The 25,947-nt window shown below is 46.3% G+C and overlaps 2 protein-coding genes across 8 annotated transcripts in view; one reads left to right on the forward strand and one right to left on the reverse strand.

Moving 5' to 3' along the window:
- Positions 1-1,665, reverse strand: part of RNF121 (ring finger protein 121) — an 82,089-nt gene extending 80,424 nt beyond the window's left edge. The window contains exon 1 of one of the 3 annotated variants that reach the window (XM_047879135.1): positions 1,601-1,665. Coding sequence is in view for 2 of the 3 variants with exons in the window: in XM_047879133.1 (XP_047735089.1) it covers positions 1,037-1,099 (63 nt within the window). In the remaining variant the exon portion in view is untranslated. Of the gene's footprint in view, positions 1-1,036; positions 1,126-1,600 lie in introns of those variants that run through there. The other 2 variants (XM_047879133.1, XM_047879134.1) reach the window with 2 other exon arrangements.
- The window catches only part of XNDC1N (XRCC1 N-terminal domain containing 1, N-terminal like), a 38,375-nt gene continuing 13,880 nt past the window's right edge, over positions 1,453-25,947 (forward strand). Inside the window, exons 1-16 of one of the 5 annotated variants that reach the window (XM_047879132.1) lie at positions 1,556-1,822; positions 2,495-2,668; positions 4,678-4,819; positions 5,739-5,894; positions 7,968-8,146; positions 12,267-12,349; positions 12,594-12,766; positions 15,154-15,226; positions 16,805-16,932; positions 17,584-17,692; positions 17,770-17,774; positions 18,219-18,245; positions 18,581-18,597; positions 20,675-21,394; positions 23,729-23,941; positions 24,892-25,056. In XM_047879132.1, the coding sequence (XP_047735088.1) occupies positions 2,624-2,668; positions 4,678-4,819; positions 5,739-5,894; positions 7,968-8,146; positions 12,267-12,349; positions 12,594-12,766; positions 15,154-15,226; positions 16,805-16,932; positions 17,584-17,692; positions 17,770-17,774; positions 18,219-18,245; positions 18,581-18,597; positions 20,675-21,394; positions 23,729-23,941; positions 24,892-25,056 (2,235 nt within the window). In that variant the 5' untranslated portion in view covers positions 1,556-1,822; positions 2,495-2,623. The other 4 variants (XM_047879128.1, XM_047879129.1, XM_047879130.1 and 1 more) reach the window with 4 other exon arrangements.

Genomic DNA, 25,947 nt, shown 5'->3' on the forward strand with positions numbered 1-25,947 from the left:
ATGTACCTTTGGCCTCACAATAATCTCCCTTTCCTTTCTTACCTTCTATTTACTTCTCAGCGTTATCCCTTCATTCCCTTTAAACTCAATGTCTCTTTCCTCCTAGTGATTCAAGGACCACCGGTAATTCAACACATCAGTTGTTAAATGTCCATTAGACAGGTAAAGGGGACATACACCCTCAAGGAGCTCACCCTCAAAGAGCTCAGAGGTCTAGAAAGAGCCAGAAATAGAGAATCATTTACCCCATTAGACTCAGCTCCTCTGGGAAGCCTTCCCTAGCTCAAATTGAACTGGCCCCCTCTTCTCAGTGCCACCACTATACCTCTGATGCTACGACTAGTTTTCCTTCTGTGTCTCCCACCACTAGGCTGTGGGCTCTTCTATGGAAGGGCCCCTATGTCTCTAGCACTTAACCCAGGACTCAGCACAAACATATGTAATGTTTGTTAAGTGAGTGAAACGATGAATTCCGGTATACAATCATTCATTCTTCCATTAGGTGCACAAAACTTTATGACACATTATGTACCAAGTCCTAGAGTGTAATGATAAATAAAACAGTTCTTACATAAAAATAACTCTCAACACTGTAATACTAGATTAGCACTCTTCCCTGGTGTGCGTCCCCAACCCCCACCTCAAACCAAGCCGGTCTTCTCCTACAGCGAAAGTCCGGCCTTCCCACGCAGAAGTCCACGCCCCTCCAACTCAAGCTACCCCTCAGCCCTTCAGTCCTACCCCTACGACCCCCAGTTAATAATCTCAAATCTAACGCCCTCACTTCTTTGGCTTCTCTCCCTGTCCTCAATCTCCACCCTTGAGGTTACTGCAAGTCTTCTATCCCCATGACCGCCTTTCAGTGCCGGAGTGCAGGTTACCTCTGATTTCCCTCTCCGCGCACCCGCCCCCCCAGTTGGCTCCTTCCTTCTCAGGGTCCCGCCTCCCCTAGGACCCCACTCCCGATAACCTCTCCTCCCCCTCCCTTCAGGTTTAGGCTGAGCCTCTTCTCTCCTTGACTCTCAACATTTCTTACCTCATCTAGCTCCCGTTCCCCGGCAGCACCTCCTCCAACCTCCACCTCTACCACTGCCGCCATCTTCACAGCTCTCCCCCTCCCTCCGGTCCCCGCGCGAGCCAGCTGCTTCCGCCGCTCAAGTGCTCCTAGCCAATCGGCGGCGCAGGCTCCGGCAGGGGGCGGGGCAACAAGTCAGGCCGCGTCTTGAGCGGTACTAAGAGACTATCTACCTGCTGCTCACTTAAAGGTCAAGGAGGGACGGTTTCCATGCGCTTCTAAGGTTCCCTGGGGGAGGATTCTTGGAAAATGAGAAATTTGGCTTGGATTCTTTCAGTGCAAATATTTCACCAATTCTCCCCTTGGGAGCGCCAAAAAGAAGGGTCCCTACATCGTCAACTTTTGCGACGCTCCCTCACTCTAAGCTCCAACGGGAGAAGCCTGGAGGCTAAGGACTACATTTCCCAGAATACATTGACTCTGACCCGGAAGTTTAGGTTCCGCGCTGTGGACAGATTTATAGTGAGTGGAAATTTGCATAAAATATAACTAAAAATATACCTTTAAAATAGATATAAAACATACATAGATGCACACGAATGCATTTTACTGGCCATATCACATGTCTTCTTGCCTCGGTGGGAATCATTTTTCAAAAACAGCGGCTTCTTGAGGCCCCAGGACAAATTCCCGGAATTCCGGAGGCGGAGAGTAGTGCTACGAATCAGAAGTCGGAGGTCAGAGGGCCAAATTGGCGGGAGAAAGGATTTTGTGGTCCGCGATCTGAGGCTGCGATGGCTCTTCCAGGTCCGTTGTTCCGGGTGAGGGGCTTTGAGGGTTGTTGATGGGGGGGGGGGGGGGGCGGGGGGGGGCAGTTGCAGAGAATGGGTAGCGGTCAAGGAATGTACAGAACAGCGCGTTCCAAGAGGGGGAAGTGCCTGCACGGTTTAGTCTCCCGAAGCTGAGAGCTGAAGAGTCTCGCACCTAGTAGGTGCTTTGAGGGGCCAAGCTGAATTAATATTTACTAAGTACCCACCATGTAAAAAGGGTTTTGCGTGCATCAGGAAAACATTGATGATTCCTAATAGAGGAGTAACAACGAGAAACAAATTTAAGAAGATTGATTTGAGAGGGGAGAACAAATCAAAGAGACTTGTATATTTAATTGAACATTTGTTGCGTCTTTACTACGTGGTGGGCTCTAGCGGTATAAAGGTGAATGATTTAAGGCACCACTCATGCCCTGGGGAGCATCCAACGTTCCCGTACTAACCTATTTTGTACTTGCTGCTCCGTTGCCCTGTGGTTGCATTATAGTTGTTTCACGTGTTTGTTGGAATCTCACCACCTGGTCCAGATCCGTTCCCTGCCCACTGCCCCACAAGCCCATCAAGGGCATCAGAAACAGTCTGACTTCCTGCAAAGATTTCCAGAGAACCAGCCATGGCTAGTTTTTTTTTCTTTTGTTCTCTCCTTCAGGAGTAGCATGAGGATTCTTTCTCTTCTGGAAGCTGACAGGACCAAAAAAGGCAGTGCCAAAGTGGTGACAGAAGAGATCTTAGGAGAAAGTATTTTTGCCTTGTACTTGGGATAGCTGCTGGGCCCACAATGGCTCCTGTAAAGATTAGCCACATCGTATCATTTTCCTCTCAGGTATGTTAATTAGCAGTTGTGGTTTTTTTCTTGGCAACTGAAAGAAGTGACAAAAGTAGGAGACTTGGCTGCACTTTCAGGAAACTCCCAGTTTAATAGAAGAGACATTGTCCCTTCTTTGGGAATCCAAAGTCAAAGGAGGACACACAGCTCTTGCCCTCAGGTTGTTCCCAGAGCAACGCAGGGTGCATAAAAGAAGTGTTCCTGGGAATTGAAGGTAGAGAGGAAACAACTTCAGGATTCCACCCTTAGTTTGAAGGAAACTGGCAAACCCATAGGCCCAAAGTCTGTACCAGGGTTCCTAGAAGGGCAGTTTAGTTACTCTGTCATTGAGAGCACACCGGGACATTCAAGGTCATTCCTGACCTGTGAGGACATCACCCCCACCATCAAAAGTGATCTCAACCTCCTCCCTAAAAGTTCACTTTTGAGAAATTCCAATTATCCAGATTAGATCTAGATGCTGAGGCCTAAGCCCAGGATTTATACCATGTGGTGATTCTTAAGAACTTCCCACCCTTTCCTTTGCTGTCATTTTTTTCCATACCTTTTCTCCCCACTCTTCTTCACCTTCTGTTGCCCTAGTCTTTCTCAAAGGATGCCATTGGCATTTTGGGTGGGATAAATCTGCATTTATAGCAGTATCATTTACCTGATGAGGTATTTAGCATCCATGGCCTTCAGACCCTAATGACAGTAATGCTCCCTGGTCATGATGACAGTCAAAAACATCCCCACTCATTTCAGAAAGACTCTTAGAGAGCCTTTTGGAACTAATATATCAACTCCTAAGTGAAAGAAAATAAAAATTGCCCATATCCTTCTTACCTACATAGTCAGCCTAAATGGTTTTCTTCAAAGATTGAGCCTTATAAAATGCTAGAGAATGTTACTTATCATCTAACACTGAGGTTTTCAAACTGTTCTATGGGCACCCACTTCTAATTGAAGTGAGGTGGTACATGTATGTCTCTAGACCCCCCAACCTGTGTTTTAACCAGAGCTCTGGTTTTTTTTGCTGAAAATACACACACACACACACACACACACACACACACACACACATTTTAGTGTAAGATTTCAGCTAAAAGGAAGGATTTTATTGCTAAAACAAAAAACAAGATTGAAAACCATGAGTATAGACTCCCTCCCCTTTACTTATGGATGAAAGAATTTAGATCCAGAGAGAGAAAGTAGTTTGCTCAGGGCCTTGCCACCAAAAAATATCTAACTGTGGGTTAGAACCAAGAATTTCTCTCTTGGTGGGTGCCTGGGTGGCTTAGTCGGTTGTGCATCTGACTTTGGCTCATGTCATGATCTCACAGTTGATGAGTTCGAGTCCCACACTGGGCTTGCTGCTGTCAACACAGAGCCCACTCCAGATCCTCTGTCTCCTCCTCTGCCCCTCCCCTGCTTGTGCTCTTTCTCTCTCTCTCTGTCTCAAAAATAGTTTTTAAAAATTTTTCTCTCTCGGTATTGCTATTGTTGCCTTGGAACAAATCACTTTATTCCTACCCATTAGTTGTAAACTCAGAATAAAAATCCTTGCCTTTCTTTTCTCATAGGGCTACTTTGAAGATAAAAAAATGTCTGTGAAAGTACCTTGTAAATGAAGTGAAATAGCATAGTGTGGCAGTTAAAAGCCTGGATTCAGAAAGCTAGATGTTCTGATTTTGGTTGGTTATTTGGCTTTGTGGCCTTGGGTAAGTTTCTGAACCTAAGCTTCAATGTATTGATCTGTTAAGTAAGAAGCAATAATAGCAACTAAACTAAATAGTAAAGTGTTAGGAGGATTAAATGAGGTGGTTTGGTAAATGAAGGAGAGGTAAATGGTCTGTAAATCCCTAGCACATGATAGCTGTACTTTTATGGACTCCCATCTAGTGGTTCTTCTATCATGGTAAAATGCCTGGAAAGGTTTGGGAATATAGGAATCCCTCATTCATGGGCATCCTTTTTACCTTTCAGTTCAGTGAGGTTCCTGATTACTCCTTCTCTCTCTGACTTAGGATCCCAAGTATCCTGTGGAGAACTTGCTGAATCCAGACTGTCAGAAGGGACCTTGGCTCAGCTGCCCTCAGGACAAGAGTGGGCAGCTGAAAGTGGAACTCCAGCTGGAGAGGGCAGTGCCCATTGGCTACATTGACGTAGGTTCGTGAGTTCTCTGAGGTCTAGGAATCTGTGCGGGAGATGCAGGAGTCACATTCCCCTCCAAGTGCTCCATAATGTCTCAACTTGGTCTAGCTGAGCACTTTTCATGGAATAAGCCCTTCCTGGTCTGAAGGTGAGATGTGGCCCAGGTGCCCTTCTCAGGTGTATGGTGTTGGCAAACTCTGAGGTTTCCGTTCAGATAGAATGCAATGGGAGGGGCACCTGGCTGGTTTTAGTGGGTAGAGCATGTGACTCTTGATCTTCGGGTTGTAGGTTCGAGCCCCACATTGGGTGGAGAGATTACTTAAAAATAAAATTTGAAAAAAAAAAGTAGTGGGAATGGTATTCCCTGAATTATTTAACGTACGTGCCCTGCTTTGATCTGAATAGTCTGGGTGAAGCCTTAGGATGCTGACATAATTACAAATGCCAACAAATAGAACCTGTAAGCACCTATAAATATCATTGTCAAGAGGATGCTGGGGGATGGGCTCTGCAGACTAATCTGGGAAGTCTCCATAGGAATTTGTGGGTTGAGAAGGTTGGCCTTAGCATTCTCTGGAGTAGAGAACTAACAAAGACCATTGGCCTCAGCTCTGTAGGGCTCCCTAGCAGGGGTCTAATAGAGACAGAGATTAGCACTGCCTGCCAGAGCCAGAGGACAGGGAAGCAGCAAGTCTATTGAGTCAGGGAAGGTTTCTAGCTGGGAGGAGCACTGTGAACCTTCATACTGTCATTTTGTGGACTGAGGTCTTATCCACTTCAGTTGCCAGTTCACTGTGTTCCTTGACCTTTCTGGGCTTCCAACCAGCTCTAGAATGGAAGAATGTCCTTTTCCCACCCGATACCTTGTGTGCAATCAGGAGAGCATCTGTCTTCCCATCACCCTTAAATCCTTCTCTCAACCTTTTGTCCTCAGGTAACTGTGGCTGTGCTTTCCTGCAAATTGATGTGGGCCGTTCTTCCTGGTCCCTGGACAGACCTTTTGTCACCTTGCTCCCTGCAACCATGCTTATGTCCCTGGCTGATTCAAAGCAGGGGAAAAACCGCTCAGGGGTCCGCATGTTTAAAGATGGTAAGGAAGGCAAAAACAGAAATGGGAAATGGACAGCGAGAGAGACTATAAGAGATGCAGTCATGCTAAGCTAGACAACCCACTAGAGAGGGCCATGGAGCTGTTAGGTGGAATGGTGGGAGGGGCCTGTGAAGGGGCTTGGTCGTATCTGTGGGGGTATGGGGTAGGTGGTGAGTGAACAACTACTGGTATGTTTGTGTGAGTTCTCTGTGATGACAGTATATGGGAACCGAGAACATTTATGCACTATGATTTATATTTACACATGATTCGGTGGAGCCTGATGTAGAGCCCGTATTTGTGAGTAGTGTTTTTATTTGTATAAATGTACATTGGTGTGAGTACGGTAGTCGCCCTTTATCCACGGTTTCACTTTCCATGGTTTCAGTTACCTACAGTCCACCACAGCCAAAAGCAGATGATATTCCTTCTAACATATTATTAGAAGGTCAATAGTAGTAGCCTCCCTGTGTCACAATGCCTATGTCATTCACCTCACTTCATCTCATCACGTAGGCATTTTATCATCTCACGTCACCCCAAGAAGAAAGGTGAGCAGGGTACAGTAAGATATTTTGAGAGAGAGCAAGAGAGAGAGAGACCACATTCACGTAACTTTTATTATAGCCTGTTGTTATAATTGCTCTGTTTTATTATTGTTATTAATCTCTTCCTGTGCCTAACGCATAAATTAAGCTTTATCATAGGTGTGCACGTATAGGAAAAAACATAGTATATACGAGGTTCGGTGCTATCTGTGGTTTCGGGCATCCACTGGGGGCTTTGAACATATCCCCCACAGATGAGGAGGGACAACTGTATAGTGTTAGTGTAGAATAAATGTTTATATAAGTGATGGAAGGCTACAGGATGGATACGGTGAGATAGTATATAGTGCTTCCTGAGTTCCAATCCATGCAAATTTCTGTGTTCACTAGGCACTGCAGAACAGACATAAGATCTGATTCCTGGACTTTGGGGACTTACAGTCTAATAAGGATTTGTCTGTGTTGGAGCTGAGGTGTTTGTAATGTTGTGAAGGAACCATGATATGGGAGGGGCATACGAGGTACAGGGGATGAGGTGCTACCACAGAGTGCTGGGAAGTAAAGGTGAGAAGGGTTTGCAGTATTGCCATGTCACACAGTGACTATGGAGACCATGGAGTGTTGTGAGGGAGGTGGAGGTCTCATGGTCCAGGAAGAGCAGATGTAGCTCATCTGATCCATTGGGCGAGTGGTCACCTCAGACCCCAACACTACAGGTACCTCCTGTTTAAAATGAGACATTGGGGGCACTTGGGTGGCTCAGTCAGTTAAGTGTCTGACTCAATCTCAGCTCAAGTCATGATCTTACAGTTTGTGAGTTCAGGTTCTGCATTGGATTCTGCACTGACAGTGTGAAGCCTGCTTGGGATTCTGTCTCTCTCCCTCTTTCTCAGTCCCTCCCTCACTTGTGCGCTCGCTCTCTCTCTCTCTCTCTCTCTCTCTCTCTCTGTCAAAATAAATAAATAAACCGGGGCGCCTGGGTGGCTCAGTCAGTTAAGCGTCCAACTTTGACTCAGGTCATGATCTCATAGCTTGTGGGTTCGAGCCTCACATCAGGCTCTGTGCTGACAGCTCAGAGCCTAGAGCCTGCTTCAGATTCTGTGTCTTTCCCTCTGCCCCTCCCCGGGTCATGCTCTGTCTCTCTCTCTCCTTCAAAAATAAATAAACATTAAAAAATAAAATAAAGTTTAAAAAAAAACTTTCATAAGTAAATTGACACATTGGCAAGGTTCCTAGAGAGGTATAGAATGAGGATGTGCTGGGAACAGTGTGGAACCATGACAGAGGAGCAATGGTGGGAAGGCAAGGCACCAGGTCTGAGTGCACCTTAACTGGCCTGCTTAGCACTGCCAAACCCTGAGCACCAAAGCCTAAGGGGACAGTTACTGATGGCCTCCATTCCTTTTGTTGGAGTTTAATCTGTATAGTCCCTGTCTTTCGTCTCCTCTGTATTGACCTTCTCTTTCTTTGTCCCTCCCATTCACACATTTCCTCTGCCTCTCATTTTCTTTCTTTTTGCCTTCAGAAGATTTCCTGGCTGCGGCCTCAGGTGAGCCCTGGGATCGACTTCGCCTGACCTGCTCCCAACCCTTCACACGTCAGCAGTCTTTTGGTCTGGCCTTCCTCCGGGTGTGTTCCTCCCTGGACTCCTCAGATGACCCTGTGGGGGATCTCTCTGCTCCTGGGAGCACTAGGCTAAGCCAGGTATGTACAATGGTGGAACAAGGACTTCATATTTTCCTACTTTTCTCAGTTTCAGGTTAGAAGACTGGGGCTTGATTGAGGGATAAACACAGAAACCCACCTTCCCCCCCACCACACACACACATTCAAGTAAAAACAGAAATGGGCTTGCTACCTTTCCTTACAGCTAAGAGTGAATGCCTCTCCATCCCTTTTGCCCTTGGGAGATTCAAGGCAGTGAACCTTCAGTGCAGTGTACACAAAGCTGTAGGGCCATTGGTTCTTTAGCAAGAATGAAATTTCTTTTTGGATTCAGACTTAATCCACTTTACGTTTAGGTTCCCGTGGGCTACAGCTTTCATCAGACTTTTCCTTCTAGCACCTGAAAGTCCCAGGGCTCACTTACTATCTCTCTGTCATTGTTGTTGCCTGACAGGCAACAGGATGCCTGTCCACCTGCCAGGAAAGCCAGTTATAATGTTAGATATGTGTCCTGCAATTTCATTTGTTTTCCTGCTTTCTCTCCCTGTACAACACACACATGCTGCTAAGAGAAGATGGATAGGTATCTGGTCAGTTTGCCTCCCCTCTTCTCAGCCAGTTTTCTAGTTATTTTTTATTCCTCAGCCTATTCTGAATCCTCCTGCTTTCTTGTCACTGTGTCTTCATTTTTCTTTCCAGTACCCTCTACCATAATTCACTCACAAACAAATACAAAGATGGAATCACACAAAGCAAGAGTTGTACAATTCTAGAGGTCAAAAATACTTAGAGATTATCAAGCCCCAGCCACCTCATTTTGTGTGTCAGCTAGGGACACTTGCATATTCAGATTCACATGGTGAACCAGAGCAGAAGACGGACTAGAAATCAGGTCATCTGTCATTATACCACAGTGCTTCCTATGCATGTAATACACCTCTAGAAGCTCCAAACATCCGGGGCACCTAGTGGCTCAGTCGTTTAGGTGTCTAACTCCTGGTTTCGGCTCAGGTCGTGATCTCATGGTTTGTGGGATTGAGCCCCACGTTGGGCTCTGTGCTGATGGCTTAGAGCCTGCTTGGGATTCTCTGTCTCCCTCTCTCTCTCTCTCTTCTCTCTTTCTCTCAAAATAAATAAATAACTGTAAAAAAAATGAAGTTCCAAACATCTGACATAACCAAAAGAAGTTCAGTTCCAGGAGTGAACATTACAAGTGTCACTCTTGTTGAGGTTACTGAGAAAAACAGACCGAGCATCAGAAGACAAAATGGAGGAGGAAGAGGAGATGCTTCTGTAGTACAGCCTCGGGAGAGACCCAGAGAACGGAGACCAAGTAAAGCCTGGTCTGAGATTTACTCCTCCTTCATGGGAAGGGCTAAAAAATGCAGCAGGACCAGTGGAAGCCGCTCCATGTGCTCTGCCAGGTTCCAGTATTGTGGTGCCAGGGGGCTGACACGAATGGAGCTACAGCCCTGTGGGCCTGGCCTCAATAAAATGGAAGCTTTGTGAGATTAGGGACCTGTTTGTCTTGTTCCATACTGAGTCCTGGCAGCTGGAACAGTGCCTAGAACAAAGTAGGCTTTTAGAATAACTTACCTTTCAGGGGCAAGCTGTAGATAGGATCACCACCATAAAGTTTACCATCCAAACTGAGACATTTGGAGAGGAAAAAGAGTGCTATTAATTACATGGAGACAACAATATTGTCCCAGGCAAACCAGGACATACGGTCTCCCTAATTATAGGCTAAATAAGGGCTTCTTTTGGCCATCTAAATTACTCTGCACCTTTAAGACCAAGGAGGGAGTCAGCAACTCCAGAGCCATAATGTTAGAAGGACCTTGAACATCAACAGCAGAGTGAAACATATTGCACATACCTCAGTGAAACCACAGGGAAAGAAATTCTAAAATGTGTCTACAAGAGAGGGTTGATGCATGGAAACAGATTGATGGCACTCAATTTTATAATTTAAAATGTCTAAAATTTAAGGTGTATTGTTCTAATGGTATATTATAGTGAAAGCAAAACATACGGGCTTTTAACCCCGTGACATAGGGTCTTTTATGGCACTGGTTTTCCAGTTAGGAAACCGAAGCACAAAGAACTTTAGTGAGATGTTCCAGGTCACACTGCTAAATAAGTCTTAGAGTGGATTTGAATCCAGCCACTGACTCCATGTAACCTGTGCTTGGAAGCTCAGTTCCTAATGATTAATCTCACTTAGAATTAAATAAACCATAAATTCTTCATACTCATCTAGTTACCCTTTCTAGTGGTATTTGCTCTAAAGTATATGAGACAAGGTAAAGAAAAAATAGAAGCCCAGGAAAATTAAAATATTTCTAAATTAATGCTGCATCCAAGATGAGATTGTAATGGCAATTAAAAAGTATTAAACAGTAGGGGCACCTGGGTGGCTCAGTCGGTTGAGCATCCGACTTCGGCTCAGGTCATAATCTTGCAGCTCTTGAGTCCAAGCCCCACATCGGGCTCTGTGCTGACAGCTCAGAACCTGCATTCTGCTTCAGATTCTGTCTTCCTCTCTCTTTGCCTCTCCCCTACTCATGCTCTGTCTCTGTCTCTGTCTCTCTCTCTCTCAAAATAAATAAACATTAAATAAAAAATTTTTTAAAAATATTAAACGGTAAATGTGATTACATACATACGTAAACAAGCTGTGAATGTGAGTAAAAATACTACTTCTCATGTTTGCAGAATGAGGCCAAAATCATGCTTTACAAGAAAGATGTTTACCTTTAAAAGAATCTCTGAGGGGCGCCTGGGTGGCTCAGTCGGTTGGGTGTCCGACTTCGGCTCAGGTCATGATCTCGCGGTCTGTGAGTTCCAGCCCCGCATCAGGCTCTGGGCTGACAGCTCAGAGCCTGGAGCCTGTTTCGGATTCTGTGTCTCCCTCTCTCTCTGACCCTCCCCTGCTCATGCTGTGTCTCTCTCTGTCTCAAAAATAAATAAATGTTAAAAAAAAAATTTTTTTTTTAAATAAAAGAATTTCTGATAGGGGCGCCTGGGTTGCTCAGTTGGTTAAACGATTGACATCTGCTCAGGTCATGATCTCACGGTTTGTGAGTTCAAGCCCCGCGTCAGGCTCTGTGATGACAGCTCAGATCCTGGAGCGTGCTTCAGATTCTGTGTCTCCCCCTCTCTCTGCCCATCCCCTGTTCATGCTGTCTCTATCAAAAATAAATACATATTTTAAAAATAAAAGAATCTCCAATAGAAGAATCAACTGTAAATTAAAGACAAAGTTTTTTCATTTTTTTAAATTCAAGGGAAAAAGGAAATTTGGAAAAATAAAAAAGGAAATAGGTGCAGGTGAATTGACAGATAAATTGAATAGACAAAATAGAAACTGTAGCACATACCACATAAATAAAATCTAGGTAGAAATGATCTCTTGCATGATTATCGCACGTAGAAATTTTTGGAGTTAGAAGTAGAGAGGTTTATAAAATGCCTGTGATAGTTACATGGAGAGGCTAATGGTAGAAAAGAGACTTGAGATATCCATACATACATACACACATACACATCTCTTTCTATAAATGGCTAGAAATGGTGGCTTAAATTGGTAGGTTTTTAGTTGTAGGTGAACAAAATTTTTACAAAATAAGTCATACTGGAAATTAAATAATATTATTAATATTTAGAAGATAAAAATGATAAAAATGTCCCCAAAGAGTTCAGAATAGAACTATTCTTAACTACGGAGAAATATATGGGTATGATTTGTTTCTTTCATGTAGGTGTATAAAGAGATAAGTGATTGGAGTTTTGTACCTACATGAGTGAATTTTATATATGTACAGATTTAAACTACAGCGTATATGCTTTCAAAAGTTCGCACATGATTATTAGTCCCATGACCCCGTTTTTCCCAACAGCATATAATTGATTCTGGGGACTTTCAGGATCATGACAAAACCCTTAGCATTGAGGAACTAACTATACAACATTACTGAATCTCGTATCTTAGAGCTGGAAGAGAGTGTGCACACAAGCAAAGGTACTGTGTAAAGTTATAGAAAACATGCTTAGTCATTAAGCTGAAGTCCTCAGGTTTGGGAATAGCCCTGGTACAGGTGGCAGCGTCCCCTGGTGGTGAATGTCTGTAGTTCATATTGTTCCATTTTCTTCTCAGGGTTCTGATGTTCAGGAGTCTGGTCCAAGCCCCTGGCTGGCTAATCCTTCCATTCGGAGGACGTTCTTCCCAGATCCCCAAACGTATGTAGCTACCAGAACGGAGGTCCTTGTCCACTTCTCAGTTCTTTCTCCCGAAAAGAGAAAGGCTACCAAGTCACTCACAGGCACACAAGCCCTGCCTGGTTTCCCCCCACTTAATCACAACCTCGGGACCTAACCCTATCTGTATATCAAACTGGCTTTCTTGGTTAGAGGTCACTGACTTAGGTAAGAGGAATGGAGTCTCTTTTCTGAGTGAAACCGAGTGCTCTCTGTTTCCCTGCAGGAGCACCAAGGAAATTTCAGAGCTTAGGAATATCCTAAAGCAGCTACAGCCAGGGGCTTTGGGACGTTCAGCCTGCATGGTACTTTCAGCTGCCCGCAGGGTGCCCCCCGTGAGTATGGCAAGCACAAAAAACATCCAGGCAGAACCAGGTCCCAGTCATCCAGCCAGCACAGGTGAGTCCCCATGACCTACCTTTGGCTCCTTGCTCTCCCTGGCACCATCCTTCCTCCCTGAATCCACTGCTGCTATAGAAGGGTGGCTTACAAATGGGACTTCCTGTGGGAGAAAAGACCATTGTCAGTGTCTTGTTACCAGAGGAGAAGTCAAATACTGTATAGTAATTGAAATCAGGAATCCTTATTTCTTCGAGCCTCAATTCCCCCATATTCACAATGAAGGAATTAAACCAAATAGTATTTCGGCCTTTTGCAGTATTAATGTTTTGTGATCACTTCAGAAAGACAGTTAAGTCAGGGTGATGGTGTATGGAGCTTGTTGGGGAAATAAAGTAGGGGAATAGCATGGTTTTATCACAGAGGAAGAAAAGATTCAGCATTTTGGAGCTCCTACTTAGCTCTAGACATTGCTAACACACTTCTACTAACTTAACTATTTAATGTTCATAACAAATTGTGAAGTAAATACTGTTATACTCATTTTACAAAAGAATCTGAGGTATTTCTGAATCACACAGCTAATAAATGGCAAAACCAGGATTTGAACGCCAGAGTTCTTGTTCTTTTTACTGTTCTAGATAGCAAAAGAGAAAACAAGTAGAGTTCTCACTGAAAACGTTTGGTTTCACTCATTGCTTCACTGGGAAAATTTTTAAAAAGGAAACAGGTGATTTGTCATTTCAAAGAACTGACCAAAATTACTGAAATAGTAAGGATATTATCTCATGGCAGAAATAGGGTACATTGTTTGTCTACTGTTGCACGATGAATTACCCCAAAACTTGGTAGCTTATGATAGTATTTATCATTTCAGTTACTCATGGTTAAGAATCCGGGCATGACTTAACAGCATCTTCGAGCTCCAGATCTGACACAAAGCTATAGTCCTTTCAAGGCTCCACTGGAAATGATCTGCTCCCGAACTCAGTCACATGGTTGTTAGTAGGATTTAGTTCCTCGTGGGTGGTGGTGGGACTAAGGCTTCCCTCAATTCCTTTGCCATGAGAGCCTCTCCCAGGAGCATCTCACAATGTGGAAGCTTGCTTCATCAGAGTGAACAAGCTAGAGGGCAAGAGAGAGCATGCTAGTAAGAAAGAAGTCAGTCCGGGGCGCCTGGCTGGCTCAGAAGAGCATGTGACTCTTGATCTTGGGGTCAAGAGTTCAAGCCCTATGTTGGGTATAGAGATTACTAAAAATAAATAAACTAACTAAAAAAAGAAACAAGTCGGTCTTTTATAACCTGATCCCAGGAGTGGCATCCCATCACTTTTGCCATATTTTATTCATTAGAAGCAAATTACTAGGTTCTGCCTAAATTCAAGGGGAGGCATGACTACCAGGAGGCAGGAATCAATAGGAGTCCTTTCAGAAGCTGACTACCACATAAGGAAGGATGTAGTTTATTATTTTAAGAGACAGAAAATGGGAAGGAGCTAACCTTTTGGGGGCACCCAGTCAGCTGGACACTGGAGCTATGAAAGTACCTACAAACTTTCTATATAACTCCTATATATAACTCCTAACTCCTATATAAAGTGTTTCATAAGTTCTGAATAGCTAGACAAATGGTTGTTGCTGGATTTTGTTGCCACTCATTTGACAGATATCTGAACATCTCTGTGTTCAAGGCTCCATGCTAGGTGTCAGGGATTCCACAGCACAGAAAATAGCAGTTCTCCTACCCTAATGGAGAGGCATCTCCATGTAATATAAGTAAGTCTACAACTGCAAACTGTGATGAGTACTTCAAAGGCAAAGCATAATAGGATGATCGGATTTAGATTAGAGAATTCAGGGAAAGTGCCTCACAGGAATTAATATTTCATGTGAGACTTGAAGAGTGAGAAAGAATTAACCAGGAAAAATGGATAGAAAGACTATTCTTAAAAGAAAGAACATCATGGGGCACCTGGGTGGCTCACTGCATTAAGCATCCAATTCTTGGTCAGCTCAGGTCATGATCTCACATTTCATGGGTTCCAGCCCTGAGTCTGACTTCTTGCTGACAGTGCGAGGCCTCCTTGGGATTCTCTCTCTCTCCCTCTCTCTCTATCCCTCCTGTATGCATGTGTGCTCTTTCTCAAAAATAAATAAACGTTAAAAAAGGAAAAAGGGGCACCTGGGTGGCTCATTCAGTTGAGCATCTGTGAGTTTGAGCCCCGTGTCTGGCTCTGTGCTGACAGCTCAGAGCCTGGAGCCTGCTTCAGATTCTGTATCTCCCTCTCTCTCTGCCCCTCCCCCTCTGTCTCTCTCTTTTTCTCTCTCTTTCTCTCTCTCTCTCAAAAATAAACATTTAAAAGCAACAAAAAGAGAAAAAAGAAGGAACATCATATGTGAAGGGCTTTTTGTTAATGAGCTAGATTTAATGAGTATTTCTAACACAGAGCTCAGACCAGAAGAGCAAAACTCAGAGAATAATGTGGGCAGGACGAAGAGACGGAAAGTGCAAGCTCACAGGTGAGTAGATCAACCTGAAAGAGCCAAATCACCTCCCCAAACCTTATTGTCCACCTACACCTGTCCTTCCCCCACTTGTGTCTTAGTTAGATCACCGAGTACCATTGTGTCTTGATCTCATGGTCTAGACCCAGAGGGTAGTAGAGAAAAGATGTCCTTGTCCACATGTTGTCAACTAAGCAAGGAGGTAGCTCTGTAGTAAATCAGAATCTGAAGATGGGTACTCTGTATCTCATGGACTTCATTAAAATTGAAATCTTTTTCTGCTTTAAAGAACACTACCAAGAAAATAAAAAGACAAGTGACAGAATATGTGAGAAGATATTTGCATATCATATATCCAATAAGGGACTTGTTTCTAGAATAATAGAGAAAGCTTACAGCTCAACAATAAAAAATAACCTAATTTTTTAATGGACAAAAGATCTGAATAAACTTTCCTCCAAAGAAGGTAAACAAATGGCCAATTAGCACATGAAAAAATGCTTAATATCTTTAGCCATTAGAGAAGAGCAAATCAAAACCACAGTGATCACACCCACTAGGATAGCTGTAATCAAAACGACAATAGCAGGGGTGCCTGGCTGGCTCAGTCTGTGGAGTATGCAACTCTTGGTCTCAAGGCTTTGAGTTCAAGCCCTACACTGAGTGTAGAATTTACTTTAAAAATACATGACAAAAAAGAAGAAGAAGAAGAAGAAGACAATAACATGTTGGCAAAGATGTGGAGAAACTGGAACTTTCATACATTGCTGGTGAAAATGTAAAATGGTGCAGCCACCTTCATAAACAATTCTTCAAAAACCTGAATATAGAGTTACCATAGGACCCGACAATTCCGCTCCTAGGAATAGACCCCAAAGAACTGGTAGCAGGTGTCCACACAAAAACGTATAGTCAAATGTTCACAGCGGCATTATTCATAATAGCCAAAAAGTGGAAACAACCCAAATGTCCATCAACTGATGAATAGATAAGCCAAATGTGGTGTATTTATACAATAGAATATTGTTCAACCATTAAAAAAGAATGAAGTACCAACACACAATATGGATAAACCTTAAAACATGCTAAGTGAAAGTAGTCAGAAAAGACCACACATTATATGATTGCATTTACGTGAAATGTCCAGAATAGACAAATCCATACAGATAGAAAGTAGATGAGTGGTTGCCAGGGTCCTGGTGAGGGTGGGTGTGGGAGTGACTACTAATGGGTTTAGGGGTTCTTTTGGGGGTGATAAAAATGTTCTGGAATCCGATAGTCGTGGTGGTGACACAACCCTGTGAATATCCTAAAAATGTTGAATAGTATAATAGGATGAATTTTATGGGCTGTGCATTATATCTGAATAAGAAAAAATAATTTTAAAAACCTGAGAGAAATAATAGAACTTCTGTTCTCAGATGGTCAAGGTTAAGTGACCTCCCTCAAGTTGGGTACATCAAGTGGGAAAACCAGGACTCCAACCAGGGCTTTGGCTCCACATCAATGAATCCACACTCTTCTGTCCTAACTGGAGGCTCCTTTAGCCTTTGTGGCCTATTATTAATAGCTGGTCTTTATTCTCTGTCACAGGCCTTTATCCAGCTCGAACTCTCAGCCAAACCGGAGGGGGATAGCAAAGGCAGGGCAGAGAGAACACCAGCGACCCCAGGCCCAAAGCAGTGGGGTCCAGGATAGTGCGCTGTGCCCCATCTGCTCAGGTGAGCTGCTGGGGCATAGGGGTTATTGTGGGACTGCTAGGTATCCCTTGAGGCAGGACTAGGAGACCTGGGAATGCTGCCAGGGAACATTCGAGCTGGGACTCCTGCTCTTCTCCACACACATACAAGTCTATATTGAGGACATGCTCACACTGTGTTGGCCCAGCTGAGGCAGGGACACAGGCCCTGTCCCCAGGAGAAACATGAAACAAAACAATATAAAATACTAGCAGAGAGGGCCTAGCATTTCCTTCACAGCTTTTTTTCTCCATGTCCCAGTTTTCTAAGTCCCTGTTCAAATGGTACTTATTTGCCAAGTCTTGTCTCATCTTAGATAATCTGTCCCAACCTGCAACCCTGCAGCATTCTCTGATTCCCCAGTGCTTAGCACTTCTCCCTTCTGCTTTGTGTCACAGTTGCTTGTGGCCTTAGCTTATCTTTACCCTTGACCTCTACAGTCCAGAAGGACAGGCCTGGGTTTACACCCCTCAGCTCCTGGCACAGTGTAAGGCATACAGTAAACCCTTGATAAATGTTTGGTGGATTCATGAGCGGATAATGTCAGGAGTAGACTATCCAGCCAGAGTAAACTTCCTGCAAAAACAGCCCGCACTGGGAGCAGGTTTGCTAACCTCCTTCTCTCCCCCTTAGGCTCCTTCAGCATCAAGGTTCTTCCCTGGCATGCTGCGACTTGTGGAGAGACCTCCCCACCTCACCCAGCCTCTCCCTCCTCATCACCATCTTCATCGCAGTCTGTACTGTGGGTGTCCTCCCCGGACAGCTCACCACCCACTTCCTGGGTCCAGTGCCCTTTATGCCAGTTGGACTTCTCAGCAGGAGAAGTAGAAGAACATGCCAGCATGTGTGGGGAGTTCCCTCAGGCATGAGCCATGAGGTCCTGTGGTTTTGGCCCCCCTTTCCTCAGTGACTAAAACTGGGGAGTGGATCTCTTGACCGAGGAGAAGAGCTAATAAGGCCAGTCTGCCCTCTCTCCTTCTCTCCACTCATTCCCCCAGGACTCTGCCTCAGGGTACCTCTGGGCCCAGCCTGCTCTCCACTCCCAGTTGTCAAGGCTTCTGTCACCATGGCACCCTGTTCTCCCAAAGACAGTTCCATCCTTTTCCCCTTTGGAACTTCTGGGATAGAATTGATGATCTCTCTGGGGCTTTGGGGCATAATCCAGAACATCTTCCTCTCAGTGAGTGATGAGCATCCTCATGCCCATTTTCCTGAAAGGAAAACTGGACCCAATGAAAACAGATGGGACCCTGTGGTATACTGGGAAGTTGAGTGCTTTTTGAGCTTAACTCCCAGTATCCTTGGTGGGTTCCCTCCCTACATACAATCAAGTAACAGTGTTGCTGTATGACCTTAAGCAACTTGAGTTCTTCATCTTGGACTCAATTAAGCATCCTGCTTGCAGAGCAATTCCAGAGATCAGATGGGTTAATGACTAAGGAATAGTTCTAGGCTTGGCTATGGAACCTTGGACAAAACCCAGTCCCCACCTGTACAATGAGGCAGTTGGACCAGAGGGTCTCTAAGGTCCCCTCCACCTATAACATTCTAAATTCTATTCCCACACCTTCCTTGAGCAACTGTGTCCTCTCCCCTTTCCCAGAAGTTTTCACTGTGTGGTATTCATCAGTTCCTCTGGTCTCCAGGGTACAGGGCAAAGGGGGAGCAGCTGGTCCTGGCAAAGGGAGGGCCAAGGGCGGGGTTTTGAACTCAAGTGTAGGAAAGAGGAAGCTGGGCACAGTCAGGGGAGTAGCCAGAGCAGTTCAGTCCTTCGGTCCCTGCCAGCCTAGGTGGGTGCAGCCATGGACCTCCTCACGGTAAGAGGCCTGTTCTCCTACCATCCCTCATCCTGGTCCCATTTCTGACCATGATTAAAACAGTAGATTGAGCCACAGGGACAGTAAGGATATCCTAGCTGCCATGGAGGTGATGAACATTGCCATGTTGGTGGAGGAGAGCCCTTGGAGTCCCGAGCCTGGGCCCAGAGAGGAGCCCTGGGGGTGGGCTAGGCCTGGTACAAGAGAAGGACAAGACAGCACTGAGGGAGAAATGCTACCGAAAGCAGGATTGGGCAACGCCAAGGTAGGTTGGTGGGGAAGGAGCATTGGGATGTTCTAGGAGGCCAGGACAGAGCTGAGGGGCTTGGAGAAAGCCCAGTTCAAAGACCCTCCTGTGTGGACATGTCTGGACCTGTCCTTCGGAGGCTCTGGGACTCTCAGAGGGATGAGCAGCTGGAAGATGAAGTCAACAAGATGGGAGCTGGGTCCTGGGCAGATCCTGTGGTAGATTCCGAGCATGGCCCCGTCCACCTGCTTTAACCTACCCTTTTTCAGGGTGCCCATGCTAACCCAATGTGTGCAGGTTCCTGTGAGGGTAGAAGTTGTGCTGGGGAAGGGATCCCCAGCCAGACCCAGGCTTGGCACTGCCTTTAAGGATCTACACAATAAAGTGGTGACTAAGAAAATGTTGGTAATCTTCAGTGCTGCTGGCCTTTAAGATGGAGGCAGGTAGCCGTAAACTAAGGAATGAAGGGAACATAGCTCTAGAAACTGGAATGGGATTTTCCCTTACAGCCACCCTCTCCTGCCAATACCTGGACTTTTTAGCCCAATGATACCAATTTCTGAATTCTGACCTCTAGAACTGTAAGAATAAATGTGTATAGTTTTAAGCTAATGGTTTTTAAAAAGAGAAAGATGCTTTTTTCAAGCAAGACCAATTTTCTTTTTTTTTTTTTTTAATTTTTTTTTTCAACGTTTATTTATTTTTGGGACAGAGAGAGACAGAGCATGAACGGGGGAGGGGCAGAGAGAGAGGGAGACACAGAATCGGAAACAGGTTCCAGGCTCTGAGCCATCAGCCCAGAGCCTGACGCGGGGCTCGAACTCACGGACCGCAAGATCGTGACCTGGCTGAAGTCGGACACTTAACCGACTGCGCCACCCAGGCGCCCCAAGACCAATTTTCTTAATATCAGTATTTCAGTAAATGAGATTATTTACTAAAAGCTTACAAAATCTATACAAGAAACTACTATGGTATGAAAAGGTATTTCCAAAATGATTGATTCCCAAAAAAACATGGCAATGAAATTTATCCCCTACACAGACATAATTTTGGGGGGACATTCATGTCATTATATAAGATGATTACATTGGATAAAACATATATACTAAAGTGTAGGATGTACATTTGATATAGAGTTTAATTTCAGATAAAGGTGGTAGCATTGTCAATTTCCTGCTTAAAAGAAGAAAGTGGAATCATTTATTTGTATTATTACATCCCACATTTTCGATGTTTCAAATAAGTAAAGATTCCAGAAGTCTAAAACTAGTAACAATAATTCCTATTTGAGTTGAGAAGTATCATAAAAGTAGTTAAGAACACTAACTCCTAAGCCAGACTACCTGGGTCCGTATCTCATCAAAGTGGCTTAGCATGTCTGTATGTCAGTTTCCTCTCCTGTTGAAGGGGGTGTGATCACTCCTACCTTACAGGGTTATTGTCAGGATAGTTACTGTACTTGTGAAGTGCTCAGATAATGAGCATATATAGGCACTACACTAAATGTCCTTTGAAAGCAACACTGTTAGTATGTGTTTGGGCTAAAGCAAAATAGAACAGTGGCTGGGTTGAGGACTTAAAGATGGAAGGGTGAGGGAGGCCTCAGAGCAAAGGGGGTTGGAGACTGGGGATCCCACCCTCTCCATCCTTTATCCAGCCACAGCCCAACTGGACGGAGATTGTCAACAAAAAGCTAAAGTTCCCACCTCCGCTCCTGACTGCCATCCAGGAGGGCCGCCTGGGCCTAGTGCAGCACCTGCTGGAGTCCGGGGTGGAGGCTTCAGGCAGCGGGCCAGGCGGGCCCCTGAGGAACGTGGAGGAGGCCGAGGACCGCTCCTGGAGGGAAGCTCTCAATCTGGCCATCCGGCTGGGCCACGAGGCCATCACCGATGTGCTGTTGGCCAATGTCAAGTTTGACTTCCGGCAGATCCATGAGGCACTGCTAGTGGCAGTGGACACAAACCAGCCAGCAGCGGTGCGTCGCCTGCTGGCCCGGCTGGAACGGGAGAAGGGCCGCAAAGTGGACACTAGGTCTTTCTCACTGGCTTTCTTTGACTCCTCAATTGATGGCTCACGCTTTGCCCCTGGTGTCACTCCACTCACCCTGGCCTGCCAGAAGGATCTGTATGAGATCGCACAGTTGCTCATGGACCAGGGCCACACCATTGCCCGGCCCCACCCGGTCTCCTGTGCCTGCCTCGAGTGCAGCAATGCCCGCCGCTACGACCTGCTGAAGTTCTCCCTGTCCCGCATCAACACCTACCGCGGCATTGCCAGCAGGGCCCACCTCTCGCTGGCCAGTGAGGATGCCATGCTGGCTGCCTTCCAGCTCAGCCGGGAGCTCAGGCGCCTTGCACGCAAGGAACCTGAGTTTAAGGTTGGTTTCTCATACTTTCTCCTGCCCTTGGCCCCCTGCATCTGTCCTTCCACATGGTCAGGGGTAGGCTCGTGGTGGGTGTTCCAGGAAGTGGAAAACAACAGAAAGATAATGAGACCTAGTTCTGTTCTCAGTAAATCTCCATTTATATGGGAAGAGAGCCATCACTCTAGGGCCACCTAGATTTATGGGGCAGCACAAACCCCACCCTAGGGATGCCCTGGGTCTGTCTGAGGAAGGAGGGAGAGCACAGATAGAAAAGCAGCTAGAGGGGCGCCTGGGTGGCGCAGTCGGTTAAGCGTCCGACTTCAGCCAGGTCACGATCTCGCGGTCCGTGAGTTCGAGCCCCGCGTCGGGCTCTGGGCTGATGGCTCAGAGCCTGGAGCCTGTTTCTGATTCTGTGTCTCCCTCTCTCTCTGCCCCTCCCCCGTTCATGCTCTGTCTTTCTCTGTCTCAAAAATAAATAAATGTTAAAAAAAAAAAAAAAAAATTTAGAAAAGCAGCTAGAGGGGCGCCTGGGTGGCGCAGTCGGTTAAGCGTCCGACTTCAGCCAGGTCACGATCTCACGGTCCGTGAGTTCGAGCCCCGCGTCAGGCTCTGGGCTGATGGCTCAGAGCCTGGAGCCTGTTTCCGATTCTGTGTCTCCCTCTCTCTGCCCCCTCCCCCATTCATGCTCTGTCTCTCTCTGTCCCAAAAATAAATAAAAACGTTGAAAAAAAAATTAAAAAAAAAAAAGAGAGAAAAGCAGCTAGACAGACTTAGAGATGACATTCAGTGGGACCCGTCCCTTCTTTTAAAATTTTTTTTTAATGTTTATTTTTGAGACAGAGAGAGCATGAGTGGGGGAGGGGCAGAGAGAGAGAGAGAGAGACAGAATCTGAAGCAGGCTTCAGGCTCTGAGCTGTCAGCACACAGTGCAACGCTGGGCTCGAACTCATAAACTGAGAGATCATGACCTGAGCCAAAGTCAGATGCTTAACTGACTGAGTCACCCAGGCGCCCCTGGGACCCATCCTTTCTGAAAACCTACTGTGCAGCCCCATATTGAGCATTGTGAGTTGGAGCCTCGAGCTTGTGATCGGCAAGAGTGAGGTGGACAAGCCACTCCTAGGATGCTCAGCTTCATTGGAGTGCCTCTGTGGAGGGTGCTCCATGGTTTCCAAAACCTAGAAAAGGGAGGTCAGGAAGCTACAGCTGTTGTGTTCCATGCAGACTCCTTCAAAGAAGCAAAATTAATCTTGGCTGCACAGCCAGGAGGTTTAATAACAAGTGAGGAGGAGGAGGAGTAGGGAGGATATTTGCAGTAGGGGGTGCAATCCAAGCAAGGCTGTTGGGTAGGAAAAGTACACATGGTGATGAGTACAAGGGGCTGCTCGGGACAGAGAAGGAGTGAAGGGGAGCGGGGGAGGCCTGGAAGCGGGGACTGGTCAGGAGCCTTAAATACCACCAGCCCAGTCCTGTCCCTCACTCATCCACCAGCACCCCCTCTGTGCCAGGCACACTTGGTCCCCAGGCTCGAGATTACCATTAGGTGGAGAAACAGAGTTCTGAGGCAGGATGTGGCCCATGCCAGGTGCACTGGGGAAACAGCATGCTGTTTCACCAGAGTTATGGAGGGATCAGAGCCCCCACCTCACAGATAGCAGGAAAGAGCCGTTCCTCTGAAGGACTTTCCCTCCGTGCTCACAGTGGCCCACTGAAGGAGGCAGCACTGATTGTCATCCCCACCCTCCAAGCCAGGGAGCTAAGGCCTGCATAGGGGAAGCACCTGGCCCAATGTAATACCACCTGAGGGACAGTGCTGGGTGCAGGTCTAGCCTCCCCAAATTCTTGCCTGCATTCTCTCTGGGATTGGGGCCCTGAGTAAAAGCGAGAATAGATTGGGTAAAGTGGAGCGAGAACTGCCTTACTCATGTCTGCTTCTAACATTGCTGGCACAGATTCTCATGTAAGGTAGGTCCTCAAAAAACTCAATGAAATGAACACAAGAAAGGCATAAAGAAGAGGATGAGAAGTGGAACAGGAAACAGGGACCAGGAAAGGAGGTACAAGGGACTGGCAAAGGTGGTAGAGGGGTTTGGGTTGCAGTGACTTAGTGATGAGGTCGATGGAGCACCAGAGAAGCAAAGTTGACACAAGAGGCCCCTAATTATAACAAGGAGGAGAGCTGAGGTGGCAGAGAAGGAACGGAGGACTCAGGGTGACATCATATGTGGGGAGGTGATGGCCTGAGGCAGCACAGAGGTAGCCAGGCCCACTGTTGGGAGGGTGGAGCTGACTTACCAGAGCTGTGTCTGCAGGGCGGTGGGCATACACAGATCTGCTTCCCTGCAGCCTGAGTACATTGCCCTGGAGTCGCTGAGCCAGGACTATGGCTTTGAATTGCTGGGCATGTGCCGGAACCAGAGTGAGGTCACCGCAGTACTCAATGACCTGGGTCAAGACAACGAGACTGAACCCGAGGCTGAGGGCCTGGGCCAGGCCTTTGAGGAAGGCATCCCCAACCTGGCGAGGCTGAGACTGGCCGTCAACTACAACCAGAAGCGGGTCAGCTGGGCCCTACCTACCTCCCCCACCCCTGCCCTAATCCCTGCCTTGCCCCATGGCTAGGTATTCCCTAGTCCAGCCTAAATAAGTCCTCCCCCTGCCCTCTGAGACCTGATCCTGAGCACCCTTCTAGCTAGCCCCTGGTCCTGTGGGCCTCCCCAACCCCCTTCTTACCTTCAGTCTAAGCCCCTAACCTCTCCCCAGGCCTTGGAAGTCCCATTACCCACCAGGACTCTACCTTCAGACCAGACATCTGGCTTTTATTCAGCTCTGCCTCTGGCCTATTGAGTTAGTTTGGTCCAGTCTTCTGTTGTTAAACTTCGGTATCTCTCTGTGTTCAACAAGAGTAAACTAGATCTCACAGGGCTTACATACCAAGTGATTCCATTATTCCTTACCTTATTAGATGCCTGCCCCCATAAGCTGAAGACATGCTTCCTTTCTAGCCTCTCCCACCCCTTACTCCTCCATCTCACCCATCTTCAGATATCCTATCTCACCAGTAGCTTAACCAAAAACTTTCCTTCATAATGGCTCCCCTGGCCCTGCCTCCCAAAACATCAAATCCTACTCTCCCTGTTCCTCCCCTCCTCAAGACTGGTGCCCCACATCTCTAAGAAGGCAGAAAACCCTGTGGGTTCTGGGACTCTGGTACCTAGTTCCACCCACCACTACCTGGCTTAGACTCAAGAAAGAAAGAGGAATCCAGAGAGTCCAGAAAAGTCTTTTGAGTTAAGCTTCTCCCTCACAGATTAGGAAACCAAGGCCTAAGGGTGGGGTCTGCCCAAGGTCACATGGCAAATGAGTTGCCTCTCTTCTGAGCTGGCTGGCCTGAGAAGAAATATGGTTCGTCTCTGGGGCAGGGAAGGCAGGACTGTGCACACAATTGGCTCCCCCTCCCTTCCCTGCCTGGTAACCACCCACGCTGCTCATGCGCCATCTCTGCTTAGTTTGTAGCACACCCCATCTGCCAGCAAGTCCTGTCTTCCATCTGGTGTGGGAACCTGGCTGGCTGGCGTGGAAGCACCACCATCTGGAAGCTCTTTGTCGCCTTCCTCATCTTCCTCACCATGCCCTTCCTCTGCCTCGGCTACTGGCTGGCACCCAAGTCCCGGGTACTAAGAAAAAAGTTAATGATAACTGTCACTTATTGCGCACTTTGCTAATGTTCCCATGAAGTCACTTGAAGTGGCCCTGGAAAGTAGGTAATACACTTTCATTTTATAGAGGAGGCATGGGGAACAGAAGTGCTCTTTTTGTCCAGGGGACGCAGTAAATAGCCCAGTCCCGATTTAAACTGAGGTCTCTCTGCCTCCAAAGCCTGAATCTTATGTACGACCCAAAATCTCCTAAAGAGACCCCCGCCCCAACCTACAAATTATTTGAGAGCCTGTATGGACCTAGCTATCTTTATTCCTTCATTTCAACAAGCATTTCCTTGAAACCCTGCTGTGAGCTGGGTGTTATGCCTGATCCGGGGGATATAATGTTAACCAGGTGAGAAACAGGGAGAGTGGTGTCCCAGGGAGCAGAAGCAGCTTGTCTGCAGGCCGAGGGGAGGGAGAACATAAAGTATCAGTGAGACGGAAAGAATTTCTGGTTGCTGAAGCATACGTACAAATAGTGAGTGATGGGGAGCAGGCAGGGGCCAGGTCTAGCAGTGCTTTATAAGCAGTGATAGAAGCCATTGTAGGATTTTAATGGAGTGAGTGATCCCTTTAGTTATGTGCTTTAGAAAGTTCTCTCTACTAGAGGCATGAGGATGGGTTGGGGAGAGGGTAGGAGTTAGGGAGATGGTCGTTGTCTGAGATGGGGACACAGGAGGAGGAAGAGAAGGAACCAGTTTAGGATGGAAGATGATGAATTTATTTTTTAATTGGGTTGAGACTGAAGAGCTGTGGGACCTCCAAGGATAAGTTGTTTTACTCTGTGATCCTCAATTCCTTAGCTGAAACACATGGGAATAGTACTACTCACCTCACACAGCTGTGAAGGAAATAGATGTG

The sequence above is a fragment of the Prionailurus viverrinus genome, chromosome D1 (genome assembly GCF_022837055.1).
Source record: "Prionailurus viverrinus isolate Anna chromosome D1, UM_Priviv_1.0, whole genome shotgun sequence".
In the NCBI taxonomy this organism is placed as follows: Eukaryota; Metazoa; Chordata; class Mammalia; order Carnivora; family Felidae; genus Prionailurus; species Prionailurus viverrinus.